The sequence below is a fragment of the Tinamus guttatus genome, unplaced genomic scaffold (genome assembly GCF_059628265.1).
Source record: "Tinamus guttatus ecotype Peru unplaced genomic scaffold, ASM5962826v1 Tinamus_guttatus_pri_ptg000107l, whole genome shotgun sequence".
Taxonomy (NCBI): Eukaryota; Metazoa; Chordata; class Aves; order Tinamiformes; family Tinamidae; genus Tinamus; species Tinamus guttatus.
This window is the reverse complement of record NW_028288641.1, coordinates 617501-633732: the sequence shown is the minus strand read 5'-3', so window position 1 is coordinate 633732 and position 16232 is coordinate 617501. Positions and strand designations below refer to the sequence as shown.

The 16232-nt window shown below is 46.5% G+C and overlaps 1 protein-coding gene across 6 annotated transcripts in view; it reads left to right on the top strand.

The window, feature by feature from the left end:
- TNRC6A (trinucleotide repeat containing adaptor 6A) overlaps window positions 1-16232 on the top strand; it is a 42925-nt gene that overhangs the window by 23882 nt on the left and 2811 nt on the right. For 2 of the 6 annotated variants that reach the window (XM_088520971.1, XM_088520970.1), the window contains exons 7-21: window positions 292-339; window positions 4185-6767; window positions 7371-7535; window positions 7898-8073; window positions 8366-8446; window positions 8640-8691; window positions 9163-9305; window positions 9665-9811; window positions 9979-10116; window positions 10392-10520; window positions 10609-10686; window positions 10929-11139; window positions 13750-13881; window positions 15386-15544; window positions 15905-16045. In XM_088520971.1, coding sequence (XP_088377097.1) covers window positions 292-339; window positions 4185-6767; window positions 7371-7535; window positions 7898-8073; window positions 8366-8446; window positions 8640-8691; window positions 9163-9305; window positions 9665-9811; window positions 9979-10116; window positions 10392-10520; window positions 10609-10686; window positions 10929-11139; window positions 13750-13881; window positions 15386-15544; window positions 15905-16045 — 4383 coding nt within the window. Of the gene's footprint in view, window positions 1-291; window positions 340-4184; window positions 6768-7370; window positions 7536-7897; window positions 8074-8365; window positions 8447-8639; window positions 8692-9162; window positions 9306-9664; window positions 9812-9978; window positions 10117-10391; window positions 10521-10608; window positions 10687-10928; window positions 11140-11745; window positions 11779-13749; window positions 13882-15385; window positions 15545-15904; window positions 16046-16232 lie in introns of all 6 variants that reach the window. The other 4 variants (XM_088520969.1, XM_088520973.1, XM_088520972.1 and 1 more) reach the window with 4 other exon arrangements.

Sequence of the window (16232 nt, the reverse complement as noted above, 5' to 3'; positions counted from 1 at the left end):
AGGCCAAATGTATAAAAGCTAGCTAGTAGTGGGGAAAATTAGTAAAAGTAGAAAAATGTTAATAATTTTCTACATGCAGTGCTTAAAGTTTAATTTGATACCAAATGTTGATTTTCCCTCACGACACCTGTCAGAGCTGTGAGTTGCTTCCCGTCTGGCTCATCACCAGCGGGATCAGCAGGACCGGGATGGGACGCGGGAGGAGCCTCCCTGAGCAGGAGGGGGTGCCGGGGCGGTGGGGCCAGCGCGGGAGCTGCCGTAACCGTAACCGCTGCCTCTCTTCTTTCCTAGGCATGCCTCCCATTCGGGACTTGGTGAGCCACTCCCCTAACCAGTCAGGTGATGCTCAGCTCTCTGTCTCCGCTTTGCTTGTGCCTTTAGTGGTTGTTTTGCACAGTTCTGTCTGGATTTTATTTTATTTTTTGCTGTTACTGGCTTTTTGGCTTACCTGTTTTTAATAGCATGTGTTTCAATAGTATATTTTCTTTGTGCCTTTGCATATTGCGTTTGGTTAAAGATTTTTGATTTTTTTAAATACATTAGAGTTCATATGGGGGGAAAAAAAGCTATTCTTCGCAGCCTTAAGAATGGCACCTTTTAAAATACTCGGGGTGCTTTCATTGTTCCCACTTTCCTTTCTTACGCTTGTGCGCTGCATTGCCTCCTGGTGGTGTTGCCTTGGCCTGCCTGGCACAGGGCGCTCGCGGGTGGCACCGGGTGCCCGTGTCACAGCCCTGCGGGGCCCTCGTGTCTGTGCAGCCTCCCTGCTCCTCCGGGAGGGCCTGGGAAGGTGCCGTGCGAAATGCCCCGGGGTGCACGGCCTGGAGGGCCCCTGCGCTCCGCAGGCCGCTGGGCCCGGCGCTCGGTGGCGTTTTCCCGGCGCGGCTGCTCGCAGGGGCCTGGCTCATGCCCTGCGGGTGCCCAGGGGCAGCCTGACCTCGGCCAGGGGACACAGCCCGGGGCAGGCGCTGGCAGCGCCCGCAGGGTCCCTGCGGTGGCAGCCCTGGGCTGGCTGCTGGGCACAGAGCGGCCGCGGGATCCTGCCCTGCCACAGGCAGCCACGTTCCTGGTGCCAGCAAGGAGACTTCGGGTTCTCTGCCTTTGTCCTGCTGCACCGCACGCTTTGAGCGCGTTTGCCAAGCTGAACGTTTCCATAGGGAGCGAGGGTGCCACGCTCGGGGTGCTGGCGCTCCGTGGGTGCCAGTCTGCAGAGCCACCACCGCGGAGGCAGCGCGAGCGGAATGAGGTGTTCTTCATGTGCGCCTCGCTGCTGTCTGGTTTAAACACCATCCCCAAGGGGAAGGGGCTCTGCAGACACTGAGCACCGATCGCTGCAGACCTGCACGGCTGACTCGTGAGCACAGGGCGCCGGGTTACTCAGAAGTTACTGAAAAAAACAGTACGTTACTGAAGCTCAGAAAACTCAGGTTTGTGTTGATCTTTGCCCAGTATTTAAACAGCAGAAGTTCAGTTGAAGTCTGTAAGCAGTGATGGGGAGAGAACTAGGAGCGGAACTGCAGATTGTGGCTGCCTGGTCTTGTGCACCAGACACAGTGTATCATAAACTGATTTTTCAGGTTTCGAGGGTGGTTTTGTGATATGTCACATATGGGGGACAAAATCAGAGAAGCAGCTTGTTTACTTATTGTCTTTATATTTAACCCAGAGTTTTGGGTTTCAGGAATTTAAATAGGCTGACTTCAGAACACTTTCTTGTGACAAGTCACCAGCACACTGTTATATGCGGGAAATATTGTTAGTTGAGGTAGTTTTACATGTGATAGGATAAAGTCCTGCTGAGTAAATTAGTGGCTCTGTTGTGCTGATATATTGTGCTTGTTACAACGCGTGTTTAGCATCCGAACTATCATGCTGGAATTTTGTTCAAATCCAAGCTTGCTTTCTGTGTGTTCTGGTACTGTGTGCGCTGGGGCTTGCAGTTCCGCTCTGGCCTGTGGTCCCCATCTCTGCCCTCGCGCTGGTTGCCCACGTGCTGCCTCCTGCTGCTGTTGACGTTGGGACCTTGTTGTTGGGGTTGCTGATACGTGATGAGAACTTCCTTCTTGCTAGGACAGCTGTTGATGCTGCCGACTTGCTGCGTCACAGGTGGAGGGTGTGAAACACTCAAATTTGATTGTTCTTTAATATGGGTTGAATGTTGGTTTATAAAGTATCAGCAGAGTATCCGAAAACGGAGGGCTGGAGGCCCGTTGCCGAGATGATGCAGATCCTGCTTTGCAGCAGCTCCTTACGGGCTGGTTCCGGGCGCTGCTCCCCGAGGACTCTTCCTGGTTCCCAAGGGTGCCCTGTGATTCCGCTCTCCTTTTCCAGCCCGTGGAGCTGCCAAGCGCTTTACTGGCTGCAGCCCCGTCCGCATCCGCAGGGCCTCCTGCCGCCGCTCGTCCCGGGCCGCGCGGCCTCCCCGCGTCTGCTTCACCTGCCGGCTCAGCCGCGTCCTGCCCTTCTCCTGCCCTGCCTTGGCGGCGGTGCCGGGGATGGGGAGTTCTTGCTTGCTGTTATTCCAGGCTATATAGTCTTTGGCTAGATCTTTTTTTCTAACTCTAGGACACATAATATAGATATTAAATATACACTTGAACTTGTGCAACACTGTGATATTTGGTAAACTATCCGTGGTAACCTAAAATCAAACTGTTCTGATCTGTTTCTTCCTGTTTATTGTAGATTATCAAAACCATAAATTCAAGCATAGTATCCGAATTTGTTATGCTCTGTTTAAAAATGTTTTCCTGGGTTTTCTGCTGCTTATGGTCTTCCCAAACTCCCTTTGGACAAGGGCCCTCCCTGAGCTGGAGCTCCCTGCGGGCGCGCACGGCCCGGCCCGCAGCCCTGCAGAACCGGCTGCTGATGGGGTAAACTGATGGGGTGCCTTAAAATAGCCGCCCCCTAAATGCCTCTCCAAACCTGGGAGGATAACGGAAGCAGTCATGGTTCTGCCTTGCATTGCTCTTGGCTCTGTTCGTAGGAGGCAGTAACATTTCATACCAATACTCAGTCAACTCATCTTTTTCTAGTGAGATGTGAAGCATGATTGCATGTGCTGTAGAAATCCATTAAAATGAGCAGGAACTGAGAAACTTTTTTTAAAATCTTCAGGTACATGCATTTTGAGTATTCAAAGTAAAGGCAAAAAAGTGCTTGTTATGGGAAAAGTTGACTTTTTAATGAGTGTTTGGATGGGTGGAGAGGCATGGCCTGCCATGAGCACAGCAGCTGAATATGTGCTGCACGGTTATTCTTTCAGTTCAGACAAATACCAAGTAAAACACTCCACTGCCAGGCCTTGCTCCTGCCTCCTGCTAGGAGTGAGTAGCTGCCCTCTTCCCTACTTTGTCACACGTTTCCCCGTCTGGAGCTTTGTCCTGTGGTGCGTCTGTCTGACTGTGCTTGGTTCACCAGTTCGGTGTGGCGGGGAGTTGTTCAGGCCTCTTTGGGAAGGCGTAAGGAGCACAAGGTAGCAGAATGTGGGAAACCGTGGGTGTTGGAACGTGCCATTCCAGAGCAGGGGATTTCTGGAAAGAGAGGCGGTCGTTCTCCTGTAAACACAAATGGGAATTCCCAGCTCAGCTGCCGCGCTTAATCCATGCTGCTGGAACAGAGGTTGCTTAGGATTGGCCTTTTGATTCTTGTGTGTGTGTGAAGATGTGTAAAAGAAAATATCTTAAATAATCTTGTACTTTAGAAAAAAAGTTTCATATAATGTCTTTGACGTTTCTTTGTTTCTCGGGCTGTTTTCACATAGCAATTGTTACTGCTAGGTCAGCTTGATATTGTATTTAGATTTCTAGCTTTCAGAATTTCCTATTTTTGTATACTGTTGTAGTTTTCAATACATAAGTTGCTTTTTTCATAAAGTGTTTTGCATATGGCGCTAGAGAGTATTTTTAGATGCCGTTTCTGTGGCAAGCAAGAACTGTCCCTGGCAGATGTGTTTCTTGGTGCTCGACGTCAGGGTGCAGCTTTGCATGCGGGTGAGACGCGTTGCGGTGCTGCATGGGGAGCTGTTCTGAAGAGCTGTACTGCAAAGCTGGTTCATAATCTGACTGTGGGGATCAAATTCACAAACCAATTCGTGCCGTAGTATTTTTATACTTTTATCTGTTTAATGAAGTAATAATACTGAATTTATAATAATGCTCTTGGATTTTTCTTCCTCTCTTTAGATCTGAACCACAGTGGTCTAGGATCCCATTATGAAAATTCTCACTGGGGACCAGTCTCTTCAAATAGTGACTCCAGCACAAACTGGGATAAAGTTATTGTAGACGGCTCTGACAAAGAAGCATGGCCATCAATCACTGGCAGTGACCCAGAGTTGACACCAGAATGTATGGACACTGACTCTGCCTCCAGCTCTGGGTCAGAGAGAAACCTTGTTATAATGGCTTCAGGGAGCACAGGTGGCGAAAGCGATGGCATTCGGAATGGCATTGGACATGGTTCTCAGAATAAGTTTGTGGTTGGTAGCAACAGCAATAATGTGGGCAATGGAAGTATTAATGGGCCGTGGGGTTTATCCCATGGATCCCTAATAAGCACATGTCAAGTTTCTGTGGATGCTCCTGACAGCAAATCTGAAAGTAGCAACAATAGAATGAATGCTTGGGGCACCATAAACCCTTCATCAAATGGAGGGTTAAATCCAAGCACTTTGAATTCAAATGGCAACCATGGTGCCTGGCCTGTATTGGAGAACAATGGACATGCCCTGAAAGGGTCTGTAGGGAGTGGTAATTCTGGCACAAATATTCAGTGCAGTACCATAGGTCAGATATCTAATAATCAGAGTATTAACTCTAAAGTGGGTGGTTCAGCCCACGGTTCCTGGGGAAGCCTTCAGGAAAATTGTGATTCTGAAGTAAATGGTACAAGGAAGGTTTCATTCAGTGGGCAACCTCAAAACCTTAACACTGAAATGAATGGACCAAATAACACTACTAACTTTATGACCTCTAGTTTACCAAACTCTGCTGGTTCAGTGCAGATTAACGAACTGCCTAATAATACAGGGCACGGGGCCTGGCGCATGAGCACAATGAATCATTCTCAGATTCAGGCCTCTCCAGTTACAAACGGCACTTCCATTTCTCATCTTAGCAATGGTGAGGCGAAAAGTGGCGGCTCTTACGGTACTACATGGGGTGCCTATGGTTCTAATTACTCTGGAGACAAATGTCCAGGCCCAAGCAGCCAAGCTAATGGTGACACTGTGAATGCAACTCTAATGCAGCCAGGCATTAGCGGGCCTGGCAGCACTAACTTTCAAATCAACGGGAATAAAGGAGGAGGGGTGTGGGAGGCAGGGACAGGCAACTCCCAGAATATGCCGTGGGGAAGCGGAAACGGCGCAAGTGCTGGCGGGAATAGGAGAGGTTGGGGCAACCCTGCACAAAACACTGGCACTAACATTTCAAACGGGGAATGGAGTAAACTGCCGAGTAATCAGCATTCCAATGAAAGCGTAAATGGAAACGGTAGGAAGTTTACGAACGGATGGAAATCTACTGAAGAGGATGACCTTAACAGCCAGAGTTCTGCTGCATCTCAGATAACCGAGCAGAACAGCGCGTGGGCCAAAACAGGTACGGGGGACAGCGAGGGCAGCGCGGAGAGCACTGGGTGCCACGAAGAGAGAGCGGCCACAGAAGGACAGACTCGCGAGAGAAGAAAGGTTGACCAGCACGCATTACTCCAAAGCATAGTGAACAGAACTGACCTAGATCCACGTGTCCTTTCCAACTCGGGTTGGGGACAGACTCCAATCAAACAGAACACTGCCTGGGATACCGAAACATCACCAAGAGGTGACAGAAAAACTGACAATGGGACAGAGGCCTGGGGAGGCTCTGTGACACAGGCTTCCAGCTCAGGGGGATGTGTGGATAGACCTAGCCCTAATAATAATGATACCTCATCTGTATCAGGGTGGGGAGATCCAAAGTCTGCTACAAGGTGGGGAGACTCCAAAGGGTCAAACAGCCAAGGGGGGTGGGAAGAAGATTCTGCTGCTACAGTAATGGTCAAGAGCAATCAATCATGGGGAAGTGGCAAAGAGGAAAAGTCATCTTGGAATGACGCCCAGAAAATCAAACAGGGATGGGGAGATGGACAAAAGGCCAGCCAGGGTTGGGCAGTTTCTGCCAGCGAAAGCTGGGGAGAAAATTCGAGAAATAACCATTGGGGCGAGGCCAAGAAATCCAGTTCGGGAGGTAGCGACAGTGACAGATCAGGATCCGGCTGGAATGAGCCGGGTAAATCAAATTCTGTTACCTGGGGAGGCAGTAACACAAACCCAAATAACTCGTCAGGATGGGATGAGCCTGCAAAGTCTAATCAGAATCAGGGCTGGGGAGACCCTCCTAAACCCAACCAGCCTCAAGGCTGGGGGGATTCGTCAAAGCCAATCAACTCTCCAGAGTGGAGCAAGCAAGATATTGGGTCTTGGGGAGCACCCTCTGCTGCCAATAAACCACCAGGGTCGGGCTGGCTGGGAGGGCCGATGCCAACCCCAGCAAAGGAGGAAGAGCCCACGGGCTGGGAGGAGCCGTCCCCCGAGTCCATACGCCGCAAAATGGAAATTGATGATGGAACTTCTGCTTGGGGCGATCCAAGCAAATACAACTACAAAAATGTGAATATGTGGAATAAAAATGTCCCAAACAGTAGCAGCGGTTCAGACCAGCAAGCACAGGTACATCAGCAGCTACTGTCTTCAAGTGCCATGTCTAGCAAGGAGAACAGTTCTGGTAAGGCTTGATTTTATACACACTTGTGCTTTTGATTAATTGCATTTTTTTTTCTGTTCTTATGTCACATAACTATTTTGGTTTAAAAGTATAAAGCAGAATGCAGTAGTGACATTCTGTACATTTTTATATAAAGAAAATACTCTCAGAATGTTTTACATCAGGAAGTTAGTATCATTGTCAGCACAATAAAGTGCTAATGCAGCTTTAGACTTGAGAGCAGACTTTCCAATTTTATAGAATTGGGGACCATGATTAATGATAATTGTTAATCAGTTTGCATACCAGGTGAAGTAATTTGTGCTCTGCCTCTCCCTCAACTGGCAAGAATAGCTGAAATTTAAAGAGTAGTTCTTAGGAACTTAACAGCTTAGAAATCTGTGTAATCAAAATGTAAGTCTTTATATACGGAACTAGTATTTTCTGTTTTTTTTTTTTTTTTATGGAACAACTTGCAGTTGCAATATTTACCTTGATATAAATTGTATTAACAAGTCTTCTGTTGCATGTTAGGGGTCTAGAAAAAGCAAATTACCTGATTCTTTTAAGTATGTTTTAAATCCTACTGAAAAACATATCCGTAACTCATACCACTTTAAAAAGGTTGGGGAGAGCCTTCTACTCCAGCCACTACTGTGGATAACGGAACTTCAGCGTGGGGCAAACCCATGGATACTGGTACTAGCTGGGGAGAGCCCATCAGTGACGCAGCAGGCACCTCTGGCTGGGGAAATGCTTCTCTTGGTCAACAGGCTCCAAATAAACCTGGTGAGTTGGCTTTTCATCATGTTTCAATAAAGAACAGGTGAGGAAGGTGCAGTAGCAATCTAGAAGATTTATATTTGGAATGTTTTGAAGGCTTGTATCTTGACATAAACCTAAAGCTAAGTTCTTCCTGTTGTAAGGACAATCAGTTGACACAGAGGCTAATACCATTTTTATTGCATTTTCTAACAAAGTTGATGCAGAAGAGAATTTCTTCCCTGCATCAAGAGTGTTCATAGTCTGGAATTTGTCATGATGAAATAATGCTATTTGCTATGACATATTTAGTTTGTAATAGCTGACTTGCATTGAGATTGTTTGAAATGTTCCCGTGATGTTTTTTGTTTGTTTGTTTTTGCGACCAGGGCCTAAATCTATGCAAGATAGCTGGTGTGGAGAGGATATGCCCTTGACAGGCAGTCGTCAGACCAGCTGGGAGGAAGAGGAGGATGTAGAGATTGGAATGTGGAATAGCAGTTCATCACAAGAAGCTAACCCATCTTTAAATTGGCCACCGTATATGAAAAAAATGCCTACAAAGGTAATGCTGGCTTGTTGGATATCAGGCCCAAATGGGAGAAAGCAAATAGGCCGTGGAGAGGAGGGCAGGAGAAGAAAGGGGTTCCTGAGCTACGGTCCTGCTCTGTAAACTACCTCCCATTGAGGGCTGAGCCAAGGGTTTCACCCTTCTGTTGCGGAGTAAGTCAGAACTGACCCCTGCACAGAGTGGAGGAATATTGGGCTTTAATGTTAGCTAACACTTTCTGGTGTAATTTAAGTAGTAGGTGGTGAAAGTCTTTCAAATATCATAGGAATGCCTTTTTATTTTCAAGGGAATAATGAAAGGTGGAAATAAGCAAGATGAGACATGGATCAATCCATTCATTAAGCAATTCACAAATCTCAGTTTTGCGGTAAGTATTACACCTTTGCCTAGCTTTAACTCTTCTCTCACACACAATATACAGAGGTGGGAATGCTTAATTGTCTGTCTTTTTTTCATGTTTTTCTTTTGTTTCTGTTGTTTTCCTCACTGTTTCCTGTGCCTTTTCTTCCTCAGTAAAAAAGACTATTATTAAATAATCTTGATTCATTTTATTACTTCAGAGAGAATCGCCAGAGGAAACCATACAGAGCAATAAGATGGACATGTCTGGAGGTGAGCAAAGGAACAAACCAGATGTGTGTTGAAGTTTTTACATTTCTTTTCTATTTTTAGTGTGCGTATTTTTGTAAACTACTTAACGAGAAAAACCTCACTGCCTTGAAGTACGTGAGTAGCACTGCATACCTGAATCACCTGGTTGCTTTATCCATAAATCAGGAGTGTTGGCATGAAATAACACTTTTTAAAAGTATTTAATTATTTTCTTTTAAACTTTACTACATATAAACAAAGGTGTTCATGATATTCATTGTGGTTCGTTCTCAGAAATAGATCTTCAATTCTAAAGTATGTTAATGCTAAGCAAATATCTAAGCAAATAATTAACTTGAAGGTAAAATCATCTGTGAATAGTTATTTTTGTTTGAAATCTCTTCACTGTTATGAATGGTTCCTTTGGTAAATTAAAAATAATGGAATTATATTTAACAGTTGAAATATATAGACATTTTATAATTTTTTTAGGGTTATTGCAAGATAAGCGAATGGAGATGGATAAGCATGGCCTGAATGTTGGAGATTACAATCGTGTGGTCGGAAAAGGCCCTGGTTCTCGTCCTCAGATTTCCAAAGAGTCTTCCATGGATCGTGGTCCTTACTTTGATAAGGTTAGTAGCTGCCTGCCTGGTGGATACTTCCAAACTTCTTAGACAACAGTCTCAGATTTACATTCTGAGTAGTATCCGTGTGCTCCTTAGCTTTCTGCGATTAGTAGAGAGAAAAGTTGGGGTTTTCTTGTTGATCTGTAAGACATGTTCTGTTTTATAACTTGCTGATAAATAGTACTAAGCACTTTCTGGAGCGTGTTTGCGGTGCCAATGACACTAACCTGATCTCTTTTGTTTTCTGCCTGTTTCCTGCTGATGCTGGACTGTCCTGTGACTCTTCCCTTCTGTTCCTGGCAATGGTTTCTCCCTTCTGCTTGCTTGCTGGCTGGTTGTGCGCATTGGGTTGTCTGTCCCAGCAGGATGGCATTGTAGCAGACGAGTCCCAAAACTTGCAGTTTATGTCCAATCAAAACATGAAGCTTCCCCCTTCAAATAGTGCACTACCTAACCAAGCCCTTGGCTCCCTAGCAGGGCTGGGTATGCAAAACTTGAATTCTGTTAGACAGGTAAGGCTGCGTGCATATCCTTGGCATGTTACTTGACAGCATTTAGTATCTTTGGTATAATATCTGAGCTACTGTTTGTTACATGTTTAACTTTTAGTACAAATGTATAGGGGTGGGAGAAGTAGCAGAAGAGGCGTATTGTCACCGAGTGCCCTTCCTTTCCCCAGAATGGCAATCCCAGTATGTTTGGTGTTGGTAATATAGCAGCACAGCCCAGGAGCATGCAGCAGCCTCCAGCACAACCTCTTAATTCATCTCAGCCTAATCCACGTGCTCAAGTGCCTCCTCCATTACTATCCCCTCAGGTAAGTGAGTATATTGCACATTTGGTGAAGAAACTAACCAAAAGGCTGCCTTAATTAATTGTGTTTCATTTATTGGTATTGCCGATATCTATTCTGTAAGTTATAGAGGAATACCAGCAATAACACGAGCTGTTAGTTACACCGGGGACAGAATATCCCTGCCTGTGGTTAACAATTGCCTGGTTTCTGGAACACTGATCAGAACAAATAAGTTCTCAAATATTTACAGAACAGACAAGTTTGAGGGTCGCTCTTCACGCTGGTCCATCTTGCAGGTTCCAGTATCATTACTGAAGTATGCACCAAACAACGGTGGCCTGAGCCCACTCTTTGGCCCACAACAGGTAGCCATGCTGAATCAGCTGTCCCAGTTAAACCAGCTTTCTCAGATCTCCCAGTTACAGGTAAGCGAACAAAGCCGGTTGTGTGTTCTGAAGCAGAACCCTGGCTGTGAACTGTTCTTTAAAAACACCCAAACCCCCTGTCTCCTAGCGGTTGTTGGCTCAGCAGCAGAAAGCGCAGAATCCACGGAGCATGCCTTCTGGTGGTCGTCAACAGCAGGAGCAGCAGGTAAATGAATACCTTTAAGACAGTTTGAAAAGCTAATAATGTTCTTCATCCTGAAGTGAATTTCTTGTTTTAAAACTGTATAAATGTGTTTGACAAGCTTCGAACTGTAGGAGTGCACTTGGCTTAATACTGACTTTTGCTGTGCTGTAAAGCACAAAGCACAGTAATGTATTTCACTGTCTGTCTCTAATGTGCAAAAATATTCTGCTTATATATTTTGTAACTGCTCTGTTTTTTTTAAGGGTCGATCTCTTAGTATGCAGCAACAGATGATGCAACAGTCCCGTCAGCTTGATCCAAACCTGTTAATGAAGCAGCAAACTCCACCCTCCCAGCAGCAGTCACTCCATCAATCCACCATGAAGTCCTTCCTTGAGAATGTCATACCCCATGCTACTCCTGAGCTACAAAAAGGGCCATCACCAATAAACGCGTTCAGCAGCTTCCCTCTGGGTGAGTTTCTCCACGCTCATGTCGCAGTCCGCAGTCTGCTGTCACACGTGGTGTAGGACACGCAGCCCTGTCAACTGTGCCTGGCTTTTTCCCCTGCTGAGGACAGCAGGGACAGCAGTGCTGCTAGCCCTGGGAATTGGAAGGGCAGTAGCAATGCTTGGTGGTGCTCATCCCATTACCTTTGCTCACTCGAGTTTTAAACTCTCATTTCTAGAGGCAGGTAGTTGAGTTAAAGTACCAAATGTCTTAAGTTCTTTGAGAATGTCTATCCACTTGTGTTTCTTTCCTGTTCTGTGGGTCCCAAGATGTTGACACAAAGTCCTTTTGCCATCATGGCTTCTGGGCGTAAGGACTTCTAGAAGCAGAACCCTTGTAAAGAATCCACTGAAATGATTTTACTCCTTTGGATTTCCAAAATACTTTCACTGAATCTAGAATAGCAGAGGTAGAACAAAATGTTAATTTCCCTTCTAATGGTTAAGGCTATAATATAAAGTCTTTAGCTTTTTGATTTTAAAATATGATTGTCTCATTTCAGGCAAAACATTGCAACACTTCTAAATAAAAACATGTCCTTTTTTGATGTTTTTCTCCCTACATTTCCAGGCTTCTGTCCAATTTCTACTTCAGAAATTCCAGGCTTGTATATTTTCTCCTTACTCTAGGTCCCTTTTTAATGCTATCGTAAACTTACTACAACTGTATCCCTTTTATCCCTGCGTTTATCCTCCTTTGTTTTGCTTTTCTTTCCTGTTGTTCTGAACCTGCCACTCCTGTTGGGCTGATACCCTTTGCATTCCCATTGCCCTTTTTGATTATAAAATACAGACTCTTTCCAGCCGGCTGCTGCAATCCCCGTGCTTCTCGGCGGGACGGCCCAGGCCGTGCCAGGCCCCCGCATGTGGCAGCTGGAGCTTTGCTTGCGGCAGGGCTTCGCTCCGGTGCTGCTCACAGCTGCTCATGGGCATCGGGATGCAGCCAGTGCTTTCGTGCACAGGGCCAGGAACAGGAGCTGCAGTTCACTTAGGTATTAGAGGCACAAGTTCCAACAAAAGGAGTGTTTAGCTCCCGTGCCAGGCTTCATGCTGGGTGATTGCGCCCTGCTAATACTAGATTCGCGTTGTTCCTGCTAGAGGTAGTTTCTCTCTTCGTGGTTTGAATTTTTGCACGGTGCAGGTAATCCAGCTGCTTTCCCACCTTTCTCGTGGCTGCCTTTCAGGAAGCTGCAGCGTGCGGGGCTGCTTTGGGCCCCCGTTGCAGTAGCCCCGGGTAGTTGGTCTAAGCAGGAACGGCAGCACCCAGGCGCAGGTGAAGGGCTTACGAGGAGAGGGGCTTGCTGGAATTCCTGCAATCCCGTGAGGAACCGGGCCGGGCGCTCCGAGCGGGCAGCACGGTCGGGGAGGCAGAGCTGGCCATGGAAGCTGACTCCTGGAAAACCCTTGGGGTGTGAGACTGTTCTCCGTGTGCTAACTGAGAGCTGGCAAGCCTCGATGCCTGCTCGCTGGATTTGCTTGCCCAGGTTCATTAGGCCTTTATTTATGAGAACCAAAAGTCTCTGAAGGAGGGAAGGGAATTCTCCTCAGCTGCCTGGGGCTACGGTTGTATCCTGATCCTTTGACGGAATTAAGTATTTCTAGTGTTAAAAATGCATTTTTTTTCTGCTCAATACTCTTAATTATGCCTTTTCAGAAAGTAACTTCTTTATGGCAGTGATTATTGACATAGCAAAATTAATCATCGGTTTCAGTACTGGAGAGAGTTGCTTGTAGTCAAGATTCGAGAAGTGTTTCTAGCATCTCTTACACTAAGTCAAAATGTCATAGTGTTTTATTTCAAGAAATGAAGTAAATACATTTAAGGGTTAAGACTTAACCAAATATAGCTGTGAATTGAGAATGAATGCAGACATGCCAAAGTCAAAAGCGTGGACACAGTTTTGAGCCCAGAATAGTAGATTCTCAGGAGATAATTGCCAGGGAATCAACGTAATATCCACCCAATCAGCACAGAGTGACCTCTTGAAGTCCACACTGCAACTTAGAGCAGGTGAAGCCACGTTCTGGTTTTCTGTCACGGAATATAAAGATGCAGCTGCACGTGAGCAGGAGGGATGCGGCGGGCGCAGGAGCCGCGCTCCCTGTGCAGCTCCGTGCAGGCGGCTCGGGGCGGCCGGCCGTCCTGGGAGCAGCTCGGGAACGGGGATGAGCTTGGAGCCGCGGACGCCGGCGCGCGGCCGTCCTGGCGCTCAGCGCCGCGCTCCGGCACGGGGCCGCCGTGTCGTGCGGATGGCCCCGCCGCAGGGCTGCTGCTAGACGCCGGCGCAGACGCCCTCCTGGGGGGTTTGCATCTTGTTTTCCCCGGTTTCCTCAGTGCTTCCTCCCCAGCATACTTCTGCATGCAGCCATCAGCTGAGAACCTCGCAGTGCTTTGCAGTGCTTAGCTGAGCTGCTGTTCGGAGTAGTTCACTGTGTTCACAGCGTTTCTCCAAAATGGAGAGTTAGAAGCATGAAATAACCATAGGAATGTGCTCTTGAAAGTTGATTAGGGCAATGCTGGTAGTTAGCAGAATAAGAGCATTTACTTGGTCTTTCTCAAACCGTGTGTTTTTAGGAATGAACTCAAACTTGAATGTAAACATGGATATGAACAGTATTAAAGAGCCGCAGTCTCGACTGAGGAAATGGACTACAGTAGACAGCATTTCTGTGAACACGTCGTTAGATCAAAACTCCAGCAAACATGGTATGTTCAGTGTCATTGGCTCATATGTGACATAATGGGTCAGATTTCAAGTCCTCTGTGCGTATGAAGTGTCTGTTTGCTATATTTAACCTGAGGGTTGTCACATTTTTGAGAGTTCCTTGTAGCTGTCAGCACATTGTCTGCCCCCAAACTTTTGCTCATCTTCCAGGGCGGTCCATAACTGTCTGAATGTCTTCACTTACTCTGAAACAAAGTGTTTTGTTGTGATGGAATTTAATAGAAACTTTTTGCAGCATTCCTTTGTTAAAGCAGACAGAATGCTACATGTCTTTTAAAGCAAAAGCTTGCGTTTTCCCTCAGCCCTTTCCCCCCACCCCCCACCCCTTTGGCCTTAATTGTCCTATAGGGATTTGTTTATGAATGTGTATGTTTGCATTCTAAAAATGGGCAGAGTTTGTAAGAGATAAACACCACCTTGCTGTGCTCTGCCTACTTCATCTCTCAGTTCCATAGTTAGGATTCTTCAGACAATTCCCCTGTCTCAGTTGCTTGAAATCTCATCCAGTTAAAATCGCACAAAGATTCTATATCTAAAGATAATTATAAAATAAGTCCAGTTTCCTGTTACCCTTCAGTCTTCAGCTTGTTCTGGTATTTTTAGACTTGTCAGCTGCTTTAATACTGTGAAATGACTTGGTGGCTTAAGCATCTAGTGGAGCTGTCCTGGTACTGCCCTCACTGCCTCTGAATTTCATCTGGTCGTCAGAAGTGTCGCTGTTGCCTTAGCTATAGATAATGCTTAGTGAATAGTGTTAGAAGCTTCATTATTTGAACTTGCTGTTGAGTCCCTGCTTAGTCGTCTGTTCCCTCAGTTGTAGGTGCTTCTCCTTGCTGTTTGGTGACTTCAAAACTTGCCCTTGCAGGTTTGCACAGTCAGGTAGATGCTGTAGGGATCTCACTTAGGTTATGCCTGTGCTCCTGTGCGATCCCTGTAGCCGGCCGTGTCCTGGGGCAGAGTGAGAAACCCCTCCCGGCTCCCGCTGCGTTGCTGCCTGGTGTCCGGGCGGCCCTGCGGCTCTGCTGCAGCTCTGCAGCCCTGTGGCTCTGCTGCAGCTCTGCAGCTCTGCGGCTCTGCTGCAGCCCTGCGGCTCTGCGGCACTGTTGCAACCCTGCGGCTCTGCAGCCCTGCTGCGGCTGGAGCCACGCGCTCGCTGGGTCTCTCTTCCCAAGTACCTCCCTGGTTACCCAGAGATGAGGTGTTACATTACACATCCCTTTGGTGCTTCCTGGGACAGCTCTTACCTGTTTCTACCGGGAGTTTGAGGTTATCTAGTTTATGGTTAGACTTAGAAAGCAGCGTGAAGGCATTTTTACAGATGTTTATGTAGAATCTCTGTGTTGTTTGGGCTTGCCATAACTATACTCAAGACTTACATCCTGCATCCAAATATGTTCCTGTATTTGTGTAATAGAGATCTTAATTCTGAGATTGGTTAAGAAAAATTGCTTTGCTATTTTATTTTATTTTTTTATTTATTATTAGGTGCTATTTCAAGTGGTTTTAGGCTGGAAGATTCTCCGTTTGTTCCGTATGACTTTATGAACAGCAGTAATTCACCAGCCAGTCCTCCTGGATCTATTGGGGATGGCTGGCCCCGTGCCAAATCGCCTAATGGCTCTAGCAGTGTTAACTGGCCGCCAGGTACACAGCACCAATACTTCTCCTTGCCTGTTGCTTGCTCTTCAGCCACGTTTCTCCTGGGTTTCTCGGTTGTTACAAGCTGTGGGGAAGAGAGAGGAACCTGTAGAAGACCATTAAGGATGTTTTAACTAACCGAAGTTGAAATTAGGGACTTTATTGTACAAAGGGAAGCATTTCTCCGTGCTTTGGGATTTTAGGTTGGCAAAAAATGAAGTGAATAAGCTGAAGCGAATACTAAGTTAAGTAAATGAAAAGCCTAAGAGGTTCTGGGTTGTAGGACGTTATTAGGAGCTGACTGTTTGAACAGCTGTTCCCTGTGCGAGATGAAAACGCGCTGCTTTTCTGCATCTCTGTTCCTAGAGTTTCGCCCTGGCGAGCCATGGAAAGGTTATCCAAACATCGACCCTGAAACTGACCCTTACGTCACTCCTGGCAGTGTCATAAACAATCTTTCAATTAATACTGTGCGGGAAGTTGACCACCTCAGGGACAGGAATAGTGGTATGTTCACATGCTACTTCTTTTTTTAATGGTTGCAAATCTCGGTTCGGTCGCACAGAAAGTAAATACATGCGGAAATGCTGCTGTTTTTCAGTTGTCTTGTTAGCTTTTATGTTGTGGGTTTTATGGCCAAAAATCTCATCTTTGGATCGAGCACAGCTATTTGATACAATGCAGCAGATATCCA